Source organism: Ischnura elegans, chromosome 1, assembly GCF_921293095.1.
Source record: "Ischnura elegans chromosome 1, ioIscEleg1.1, whole genome shotgun sequence".
NCBI lineage: Eukaryota > Metazoa > Arthropoda > Insecta > Odonata > Coenagrionidae > Ischnura > Ischnura elegans.
The window spans coordinates 124,070,833-124,082,904 of record NC_060246.1 but is presented as its reverse complement, the minus strand read 5'-3'; the positions used below and the strand labels follow the sequence as shown (position 1 = coordinate 124,082,904).

Sequence of the window (12,072 nt, the reverse complement as noted above, 5' to 3'; positions counted from 1 at the left end):
GGTTATTAATCTTGGATTCTTATTAATGTAGTCTTTCTTTACCCAGGCAAAAACGTATGAAAGTTCGTATTTCGATAAGTATTGGATAAGTAACTATCTTTTTCCAATACTAATAATGTTACCTTGAAATGAGGTTGTGAAATCCAGTTTAGCTTTTCGCCTGCGCTATTTGTTCACCCCTGGTTTCTCCCCGATTCCATTAAGTTCTGACTCCTATTATTGTCTTCTAACCTATTTTCTCCTCTGACTCTCTCCTGATTAGACTGTAAGTAATCGGATGCTCCTGGTGTTTTATTTTTGTATGCACATTCATTCATGACTGATAATGATTGTTTTCCTGATTTTTCGCTGAACTATTTATGTCATCATCGCTGGAAACCCCAACCCCGTCTTCCCAATGCAACGGATGTTTTTTTATAGGTGCTCTCATGGTAGACTTGTTTCATAACTTGATTATTCTGAAACCTTTAAACCGGATGAATAAAATAGTAGTGGAACATATTGCAGTGTGTAATTTTACTATCAAATCACTCCGCAAGGTAAACCCGTAAAGCTTTATTTATGGTTAAAAAATTAGATGGCGGAGGGTATGAGGTCGAGTGCGTCTTGAATAAAAGTGTGTTAAAGAGCTCCTTGAATGTCCTTGCTGTTTTTTTGTGATATTTAATGCAAAGGAAGTGGAGTTTTGCGCTGAGGCCGCTGATATATGTCGAGAGTCAAGGGACGCAAAAGCCATTTTTCTTAGCTCCTCTGTATACTTCTTAGTACCTCATTTTTCTCTCTTGCTAACGATTAACTTTCAGCCAGTTAGAATCTGGAGGTACATTTTTCGGGCAAAATATTTTAAGTGTTGGACGTTTTAGTAACTGCATCACGTACGCGCTTTATTTCGCGAATGTGAATTTAGGCGAAAGGACTACATTTTTTAGTCTTCTGAGACTTGTTTAATTTTTCAGCGTATTTCCGTCACCCGTCGGAGTGCATAAATTATTACTTTTTTCCGCTTTGTCTTGATTTTCTACGGTCCCGGCTGGTCTAAGAATATAACCAAAACTGATTCTTAGCCTCTGTCATGCATAAATTCTACACTTCTTCACTTAAGTTTCGCTAAGCAATCAGGTTTAACAAAAAGCGATTGTAGTTTTGGGAGTTTAAATATTGCCTCAGTACTGGCTTCGAATTTAATTGCTAAAAGCTATTATGCACTACTGAATTCAATGTTTTAAAAGTGAGACTTTAAAAAGTGAGGCATATTATTTATTAAAACCCCGACATTTTCGATTGCGTTTCGTTTTGATAAGAAAATATTTTTTTTCAATCCATTTCGAATTGAACTTTTGAAATTGACTTTGGTAACTTGAAATCCAACCCCTTCAAGAAGAAGATGCAAAGGAAGTGACTGCGTGGTGGATGGAAGAGAGGAAAATAGAAATATCTTTGGGTAACTACTGCTCTCTTTCCTTCTCAATCTGTTTTCCACTCGTATTCTCGCGCTTTGGTCTTTCTGTGGAAGGCCGATAACCTCTGGTATTCGACCTGCCCTTTTTTTTCTTCAATTTCCGTTTCTTCGTGTCGCTCTCATTTTGCCAGCTTTCCTACCGCTTCCTTCCATATCTCCCTTCGCGTCCTTTTCAATGCATTCCATGCTTGGGTTCAGTCAATTTTTCACCTTCCACTATCCTGATACATATTTTGCGACTGTTTCTTCCGGTCATGATTTTTTCGTTCTGTGGTGTAGGTATTCAGATCGCATTGCTCTGAAGTTGCTACTGGGAAGCAGGTGAAATAAATTTCATCTATTCTTTACTTTTTATTTCTTGTATGCAACCGGAAAGGTGGTTGCGGCTCTTTTCGGCCCATTGTGATCGGACAAGAGAGTTCTAGTGGAGTGTGAAGCGGAAACGATGAGATTGACATATAGAATTCAGTGTGAATACCATGTCCTCTTGATTCTTATGCTACTCAAGATAAAATTGTCAAAAGATGTTGAAATTTGGTACGTGCTTATTCAAATTGATCGATTTCCATCATAGCAGATTATGTTGTACGTTTACTCGTACGATAGTGTTGGTTTTGTATCTAGTTACGTTTACAGTGATGCTTAAATGTATTTTTTTTTAGTATTTTCAGATTATATTGTTACTACATGGTTCCAATGTTAATTGGAGTGCGCGCTGGGGTTTCTAGTGCTAGGAGGATTTTTCCCACCAATTCATGTTCACGAATCTATCTTATCAGTAGGAGGTATGAACAGGAATTGGTGTGTAGGTTTTCAGGGTATTATATTGAGAAACTATGACCAATGAGATTAATATGGCGAGAATATTTACGCCAATTTTATCTACCTTCATTAGCCAACATCGTCTATTCTTCAATCAGAAAAATGTGTGCTTAATTCTCTACTTGGTCCCGAAAAGCCTATAAACCTTGCATTCCTGCTCAGGGAGGGTTTTTTTTTAACTCTTCTCCACTTTATTTACTGTGCTATGTATTGTTGGACTCGTCACTCCTGTTCTACCCGTCTTTTTACGTCACCTTATATTCGTTTAAAATTCATGCTATCGATTAGAAAATTTCCTGCTAGATAAAGTAGACTCGTATAAGCATTTTCCTGTTTCTCAATTTTGAAATATTTTATTCAATTGTTTCTTATATCTGTGACTTTTACTTGGTTCATACGCGAGGTGGTCCAGGGGAAGCATCCGATCCCCCTACCTTGGATTAGTGATATTCACACACTAGTGGTATTGTCATGAATGAGGTCTACCCTCATCTATCGAACCGTAGGGTTGACAGAGAGAGGGCGAAAGTTCCTAAAAGAAAAAAGTAATTGGTGAAATATAAAGGATTAACAAGAAAGGAAATAGCGTGTGATTATCAAACTTTAATCTGAAAAGCCACTTTAGAATTACAGCATAGGTGCGTCAAGCTCAATTATTACTCAGTTCATCCTCTTGGTTGCCCCAAATTCATTAAACGCTTTCCGTAATGGGCGTTAATTCATTTATTGATTCAAAATTTAATTCTTGCTATCATGTTCCCGGTTGGACTCATCATCTGAAGTTGGGCAACTGCCAGATATCCTCATTATGTGACATCTAGCTTCTCCTATTTACTACTAAACCCACCTGGTGGGTTATGAGGTGAGCTATTGAGTGTCAATCGAATTAGAGGAGCAATTTTGCGTGCTCATATCATAATTTTAAAGGAATGGTAACGAGTTACGAGTGTGGGTACCTTTTTCTCATGCGATCCAATCCTTCTAGATGTCTTTCTTGCGTTGCATAGGACTTCATTCATAGCTATAAAACGCATTAATTTACACTCATTTTGACTTTTTTGTTTCTTGAGAAAGGTACGTAAAGCCTGTGATTAGATTGAAGTTTGTAAATAAATGGATAAAGGCGATAATTCGTGGAATTTACGTACGTTAAACTAGGACATTTGGAGGAGAATTGCGCTAGAAAAGGAGGCGTTCATGAACAGGAAGGAACTTATGAGAGGATCGTTATATAAGAGTTTAATGAAACGATTAATGAGAGTCTGATCCGAAGTGTAGCGCTTTATGGTGCGGATATATAAACACTTCGAAAGGATGACCAATGAAGACTAGAAGCGTTCGAGATGTGGGTGAGGAGAAAAATGGAAAAGGTGAAGTGGACGAATAGGGGAGAGGAGGAGAAACTAGGACTTGCTGGGCATGTTAGGTGAGGAGAGGCAGCTTCTAAAGCAGACAGTTTCTAAAATATTGAATTTTATGGCATAGATATGACATTTTTGAAATCATCTGAAAAAATCTTATCTTAAGTACTGTTGAGGTGTGTCCCTTGATCTGGTATTTGATGCGTTCGATTAAGAAAAAAGAGACGAAAGATTCAGAGGAAAGAATGGGGATTATCGCAGTAGATATTGTGAAATGCACGAGGCATGGTATTTTTGTCATGTTTTCAAAAACATGGAAAGTTTTTGCCGTCTGTATGAGTGTCAGTAGTCCTTCGGCCAAAAATTTCCTTCTATGGACTAGTGGGATGCAAGGTTGAGAAATTCGGTTTTTGCCTATGATGTGTCTTTTTTAAAAGCCACTAAAGAATGGTTTTCATCAAGAGAATTGTCTTTAAAATATTCGTATATTCCGGCAGGCGATCTAGGCATGAAAAGTTAATATTATATTTTGATTCCATTTAAATAAATCATAATCTACGCTATTTCTTGTGTTATTCCGAGTGTTTAAAAAGCTAAAAAGCACCAGAATTATTGGGTATAATTATATTTCGTCTTCAAAAATGAAGCAGCTCCCAGCGAGCAGCGCTGTCTCTTCCAAACCCCCGCTCCGTCTTGGAGGCACTGTGTGTCGTCCAAGTCGCCCATTGCGCATGTGTCGGGAGGCGGGGAAGCGGCGAGTTCGCCGTGAGCAAGTTGCGAAAGCAGGGTAAGGTTTAGTGCACGTGCAGCCTCTTCACGGAGAGGACGCGTTCCCAGCATTTTACTGTCCTGCGATGATAACATTTGAGTGTGTTTCTTTTGGATCGCATCCAGTGCCTACAATAGTGCTAAAATCCTCTAATTGAAGCTGTGGGGTTCATGGATACTGTCTCAGTGCTCGCCTACATCACTTTTGGATTTTCATCAACTTTCAACCATGTCCTTTGTGTCTGGATTGTTATTCCTCAGCTGCATCTTCGCCACTTCTAAATCTGGTGGGTTTTCTGACCGTTAATTAAATGTGCCTACTCGCTCAATGTCATGATAAGAGGAGACAGAGGACATAATAATTTTTAGTTCAGTGCTAAGCGGAAATGACTTAATAATGGTGAGCTATGTCGCCACGTTTATTCTTATTTAATTTTCGACTTTTCCTCTTCACTTGTTTAGCGGCTCTCCGCATAAAAATTTAAGGTAATCGATTTTAGTTTGTTGTTCTTAGTCTCTATTATTCTATCTCGACTTCTTTCCCTTGCATAAAGTGTTTAATGTGGTTGGTTCGTCAGGGTAAAAAAATTAGCTTGTACATGGTAATTAGTGTTTTTTTCAGTATGATATCTCCATGATTTCCGTTCCTAAACATGAGTGTTTTCTACCATTCATTTCTTTAAATTCTAACGACATACTTCCGTGAAAGTTGGAGTACTGGCTGGTGGGAGGTTCTGGCCGCATTCACAAAAATAAAATAAATGTTAATTACATTGATCAGTCTCTTTGGTTCGAGAGAAAAACAGCTTTGAATTTTGATACTCAATTTTGATCAAGTAGTCTATTAAAACAACATCACTTTTTTCTGCAACAGATGGGAGACTAAACTAACTGCATGCTTCTTCTTTGCTGCCACGGCAACGCGATACCAACCCGCTGAATTTGAACCCTTTTTTGGGAATTAGCTCGCCAAGAATTTGATGAATAAAAAAGATAAATAAGGTTAGAATAGAAAAAATGGCCGTCATTAATGTGGTTTTTAGCTTAAACAAACCATCGAGGACTGGAGAAGATCTATCCCTTAAGAATAAATATCGTTGAGGAGAATTGCAATCACTATCTAGAAATAAAACTGAAGATGACATCTTGCCTGCGCTTTGTCCTTCTTTATGCCTCATCTCTGTTTTACCGAAAAAATACAGTTAACATGACATTAAAAGTTGTTTTTGAGACTCGGATCTGGAGACGGAATTCAACATTTGCAGTCATATCTATAATCATTTTGTTTTTTTTTTTTGACTAGCCTGTAAGCTTTGCGTAAAGCTGCATCGAAAGTGATCTTTGAGCTTTGCTAGAAATGTCTCGAAAAATCATTTCCTTTTTTCAACTCATTTTAGTGTCCAAAGAGACTTGGTACTGGAAGGGTGTAAAATAGCTTAAAAACAAAATTTTTTCTCTAAATTCTTTATTTGATGGCTAAGGGAATAATGCACCGATGCCTTCAAAAAATTACAGTCCAATTTAAACATTGTATATTTTTTTGTATTCAATTGCGTGTCGCCCGCTAATTTAGAGTTAATAAATCATTTTTCGCGTTTTTGGCTCCTTTGTATTTTTTCCAGATTTTCCCAGCTTGAGCGCTTAAAAAGACTGAGAAAGACCATTATTTTCTGAATTAAATGCGAGAATATTTAGGTTGTAGGAATACAGAAATGGAGATGAGACATCGTGTTTTTTCAAAGAGGTTCAAAGGCCCTTAAATGCTTTTCGTTTCTTCCACCCACCCTTGAGTTTGGATTCGCAGAGCGAAATTGGGTCGAGTATGAGAGGGAGCGCCATTTTTCAAGGGATCCACGGCCGACACTCATCCTTCATTTTTGCACAACAGTGCACCCTTTGGCTTGGTAGAGGCACCCGGGCGCAGCAACAGGCCGGAAGGCTGCAAAGGATTTGGCGTGAAGTGGCTGGTGTCAGCTGTAGGGTGGTGGACACGAATGAGAGGATAACCAGGATAAAATATAACGCGAGGCACTACTTATTTTGTATGAAATTGCATCTATCACCTCTTCATATCCTTTCATTTGTATTTCTCCCATCAACAGTCCAAAAACCACTCATTTTCCTGGTATGCTATTTGGAGGAGGCGACCGACAGCTTTGGTCATTTGCGCCAAGAGGGGAGGGAAGGGAAGGAAGGGTGTAGAGAAACCCGGCGTCGGCATTAGCCTGCTCTTAACGAAAGGCGCCAAGGGGACCGCGGCTTAGCGTCCCATCCGACGGACGGAGAGTTGCACTTGAAATTTCCTCCACACAACACTCAAGCAGGGATCGGGCAGTGTCCGAAAATTCTCTGCCACCGCCGGGATCTCATTTTCCGCTATATCTATTCTGGATGTTCCTCTCTCTTTTTTTAAATTAATTCATCCAGTTAGTGAATTTTAAGGTGAATTTTTTTCTAAATAAATTACAATTTGATGCGGTAGATACCAATCCTTTGGGGGAAGCATTACTAGTCCTAAACTGGGCTCTCTTCGTGACGTATTACTTTTTTTAAACCTACCCTATCATTTTCAAAATTTCAGGGTATTTAGAGTCGATCATTTTCAAAACTTGCTAGTATTTAAATATGAAAGTTGGTCCTTTGTATTATTCAGAAGTAAATGTTTTGCTGTGGAAACAGGTAAATGTTGACTAGTGTTTAATCAATGTGTAATGGAAATTTAAAAATTATTTTATAGTTTCTAAATGAGATATGCGTCACCATACGAGACCAACGTGAATGATTCAAACTCGTTTACGTTAATCTTTTGCATTTATCTTCATTTCCACCATTTTCTACTCGAGAATGAAATTCATCGACATGCTCTGCAGTATGGTGTATTTTAGTGCACTGGGTACTTAGGTAATATTAAAATTCTTGCATTGAACTGGTCCAACGTGTAAGGTATCCAGTGACGATTTTCACTGTGCATGTGAAATGTGAGTGGAGTTTCTTGATGGTGAGGGGGCAGACAATTATACGGTCGTTGGAGATGAAACCAAAATGGACATCCTTCTACCCTTTGCTTCTTTCCGTTTTGAATTTCTTGTATCATACGAAGTGTATTTTATCTGAAACTCTTCCTACGCCGTGTGGTACTCAATCTGAGCGGAGAAGCCCTCCCCCGGCCTTTCCATTGTTTAATACGGCATTCCCCTATACCATCTTTAATTCGATATATCCTGACGTGAACCATCAATTCCAGCATCATATACCTTGATCCCTGTGTCCATAGCCTCTTCTCACCCTTTATTCTCTGTTTCTCCCATCTTTAAGATCTCGTCTAAGGTATCTTACTTTGAAAGGCGTCCGAGTCTGTGGTACTTAATGCTGGGTGGTGTACAAAATCGTTTCTCAAAACCACTTCTCGGTTGTAACCGTTCGCACCGGGGTGCACTCCATTAAGAGATGGAGCTTCTTTTTTTACATCTTATATACTTTTGGATGACGTTTTCATTCAACCTGGTTTTAAGAGTTTTGCCGTTCAACTAAGTCCTTCGTAATCGCACGGGTAGGCGTATTTTTCTCTTTAAAGTATTAGTACTTGTATGTGAGGCCTGGTCATTAATTTAAATTTATTGTTCAATTATCAAATAAATATTTGCACTAAATATGCATATATTTAGGAGAGCCAATTCTTAAGCTATTTCGATGAGGTTCTCTTTGGTCAAATTGAGTGAGAAGGTACTATAAGTGATAATCGTAGCGTAAATCATCGGCTTCACCTGGTCCCAACATGAGTATCAATTCCCTAAAGACTCAAGTTTTACCACCACTTGACGGGTGCTTCGGTTTTGAGTCGCTTTCCCGGTGCACCGGTTTTTATGTTCCATGTAACCGGCCTGTCAGATCTGGGAAAAAGGTGAACTGGTAAAATTGGAAAAAAGGATCCTCCTGGTTATTGCTGGTCCTTTAACGATCAGGTCCGAATCAAGCATTCAACGGACGGATGGAGGTTTCATAATATGGAGATAAGGAAAGGACAGTAACCCCTACGAATACAGAAGTGAAGAAAAAAAAGTGGCTCGGAAGATGTATTTGGGAATCGGAATTTCTGTGTTGGCACTGAAATGAGTATAGATGGAAATACCTTTTAGGATTTGGATGCCGGCAGGTAGAAGCACACTTTCTCATAGGGAAGGTATCCGTGGACTGTGGGAAGCAACTGCGTAACATATTCGAAACATTGTGTTTGCCCATCTGCTGAAATTCCACTCTGAGTGTGTGGTGTGCGATTCTTCCTTTGAGTGGATGTATACCCTTGTTCATCTCGTGCAGAAAGCTCCTTTTTGATGCTTCCTAAGTTTTTTTAATATATGCCGCAAAAATCTGGACTATCGTTTTATGTACTGTTACGCCTGTCGTTACGCTCTGATCTCATTTGATAGCTCAATCCGCAACAATTTTTAGATGCTAAGAGTGCTATCTCTTAGTGAAGGATTAAGGAAAGAAAAACTTTTTTTCGTTGCATCATTATGTTCGTTTTTTCTCCGAGAAGGTCATTTAATGATATTTTGCGCTAAAACTTTCTTTCAATATCCACCGAAATTAGTCAAAATGTGCATCTTTTCGAACTTCCCGTTGAAGCTTTTTTTCCTTTCGTACACATAGAACTCCTTACCCTCTGCTCTACACCAGCATCCTAATTTCATAAATGTGTATTTTTTCCCTTACGTAATTAGCTAATGAGGATGAATAGCGAAATTTCGTATGTTAAATTCGTCAGTACACATTTTTCTCTCGATCCAAAGACATAAAGGAGTTTGTTTTAATTGGGCACCGCAGTCAGGTCATCAAATGAATGAAATAGCCCTGAATTGGTAGTTTTTGGTATATGTTTTCCTAATTAGGATGCCTACCTAAATTAAAGAAGAGTGATTGTAAATGGATTCTAATTATAACGTGCGGTGATCGTTAGCACTATCTTTTTTTTAATTTACGATGTAAATGAATGATCTCGTCGTTTAAAAAAACTGTGCAAATAAAATTAGGAGAGCGAGTTGATTATAGTTCATTGATCTCGCGAATTTTAAATTTGGGAATTCATTAGGTAGTAAAAGGCAGAGCAATGTCCGTGTGGTTATTGATGATAGATATGTTATTATTCATTGAGCTAATTAAACTATTCAATGAATTTTAAGCCAGTTATAATTTAATAATTAAGTTCGTTAAAATTTTTTAATAGTAAAATCATGAAAAACTTCATTATATTTAAAGTAAATTTGTAATATGCTTAGCTCCACGCATTTATTTAGTTCACGTTTTTTTGTGTAATGATTACAACTTTATGGACTTGAATCCATTCTAAGTAAACGTATCGTTCTGCACTGATCGCTATCCGGCAACGCTCAACGTCACCTACAAGTGACACATTTTGTGAACACATGACATAAAGCATCGTAAACTTAGAGGCACGTATTTTTGTTTCATTTTTTAGTCTCTTTCTGAGTCACATAATGGTATAAAATGCTTTGGCTACAGAGAAGTTTTCAGTACGCCAGTGCATAGAAAACAGTGAGGTAGCTTGCATGCGACTGAGCATGGAAACCCATCAGTTTCCATGCTCAGTCCCATGAAGGAAAGAGAGAAAAATGGAGACTGGAAGCTAGAATTTGATCGGGAGCGCATAGTTTTGAGTTTCGATAGAGAATTTGGATACCATAGCACAAAACTCTACTCATTTAAATGGGACGTGGCTGAAATTTTCGTGGGAGAGTTTCGTTGGGTAAAGCTATCTATTACCACGCATTTCTATGTCACGTTTGGGATACGATTGTACGATTTGTCATTGCGCTAGAAGCGTATGGAAACTTCTTGTCCATCTTGTTCATTATCATTCAATTTTTACCTTTGTTAAATCTGCTTTGAGAGAGATCCCTGAGATAATTGCATTTAATGTCTGCTTTCTGTCTTAGCTCTTCCTGCGCCCAGCCCATTTACTCTAAAACGTAGTAAGATAAAGTTTACCATCTCAATGCTGGGATTTTTCTGTATTTTTTTGGTTTCATATTGAATTTTTCTGATTATTAGATAACTATGTGAACTAAGGACGACCTGTTTTTTTTATAACTCCTCGTAAAGTGACTTATGCCGCGTTAAATTTTCTGTAGCATATGAAAAAAAAGATGTGCAAGATATAATATTGAGTTGAAGTGAGTGATACTTTGCCAAAAGTTAAACTTTATGCGACAATATTATGTCTCAAATCTAGTTTGGTGCTGGTAAAATATTTGATGGAGATTTTTTTAAAGATCACGTGGTTACAGATGCGTCGCAAGATGAATTATAATTAATGTTGTCTATCATATTTTTTCAAGAGCATTTTAATACATCTATTGCATATATTGGTGTCAAAATGGAGCACTTACAGTAATAAGGTGGAATAAAATAGTTCAATTTATAATTGCATTGGATTTTTTCTATGGCCCTTTTTTAAATTGCTCAAAACCTTTAACTAAAGACTCACATGTATGAAATTTCCCAAAGACCAAAAAAATGCAAGAGAAAGAAGCTAATAGGGATATAAAAAAACATTCCGTGATATTTAGCATTAAGGTGATGATTACAAATGGGTCAGCGATATGAGGTGGGTGAGATGATTGCCATTATTGTTCTCTGTTCACTTTCTGATTCAAATGTACATTTTTCATTTAATTGTGTGTGCCTTCTGTCCTAAGAATAATCGTTGGTTAAAACTTAACTCATGGAAAACAAAAATATCATTTTTTTACTGATTTGGAAGGATCTTACTGCACTCACTAGCCTTTTTCTAATAGTTGAGTACTGGTAATCTCTATCTCACTAAATGAAAAATAGAATTATTTCAATATTATCTATTGCATCGACGCAAAACATTAAGTTTTTCAACTTTTCATGCGCATTTCACCAAAGAAAGGGACGGCAATTTCCACTAACTTTCATCGAAAAAGAATTTGAATTATCAAATCGTCTCTTAGATAGGTAATTGTTTTTCAGGAAATAAAATAACTGAACTTTTATCGCGGTGAGCAGTGGAAACTTTTCTTTTCAAACGAACTTATTTAAAAGTTCTTTTGCCTTCAGCGTTCCACTTGGGAAATCTTAGGGACCAGAATGGGTGCTCTGAGAAAATCTAGGTTAGAACTCCAGAACTTCAGGAGGGAGAAGGATTGAAAGTAATCAACCGTCGTGTAATTCACGGAAAAGTTTTCTATTCCCGGAAACATAAAGTATTCCAAAAGTTAGTTTTACGAATTTTGATGTAATTGCATCCTCTCTTCCACACCTGAAGGATGGAATTACTATCGTTTTTAGTTGTTAATGGAATTTTTCTGTGTGCACATTTATTTTACTGTGTAACAGATGTCGTCATTCACTGATTCTCATACTTAATTTGTAATCTAAGTCGAATATAAAGATTTTTTGGCAATGTTTCCCTCTTCGGTCTTCGCTCTCAAACTTGCTAATTCAGGAATTAATGAATCGAATGAAAAATTGTTTATAGGATAGGAATAATATGTTAAACCTGCCGTACTATCTGAGGCCTAGAATTTGCGGTGTACTGATAGATCTTTCGAACTAATAAAGTGTACGAGTATAGACGCTGGGGAAGAGATTAAAGTGACGATTTGAAAAGAATCTGGG

The 12,072-nt window shown here is 37.6% G+C and overlaps 1 protein-coding gene across 3 annotated transcripts in view; it reads left to right on the top strand.

Annotated features, from left to right (window-relative positions):
* The window catches only part of LOC124169252, a 512,664-nt gene that overhangs the window by 232,829 nt on the left and 267,763 nt on the right, over nt 1–12,072 (top strand). The window contains exon 1 of one of the 3 annotated variants that reach the window (XM_046547827.1): nt 4,456–4,697. The exons of the other annotated variants lie outside the window; for them this stretch is intronic. Within the exon in view, the coding sequence (XP_046403783.1) occupies nt 4,640–4,697 (58 nt within the window). The 5' untranslated portion in view covers nt 4,456–4,639. Of the gene's footprint in view, nt 1–4,455; nt 4,698–12,072 lie in introns of those variants that run through there. 3 annotated transcript variants of the gene reach the window in all.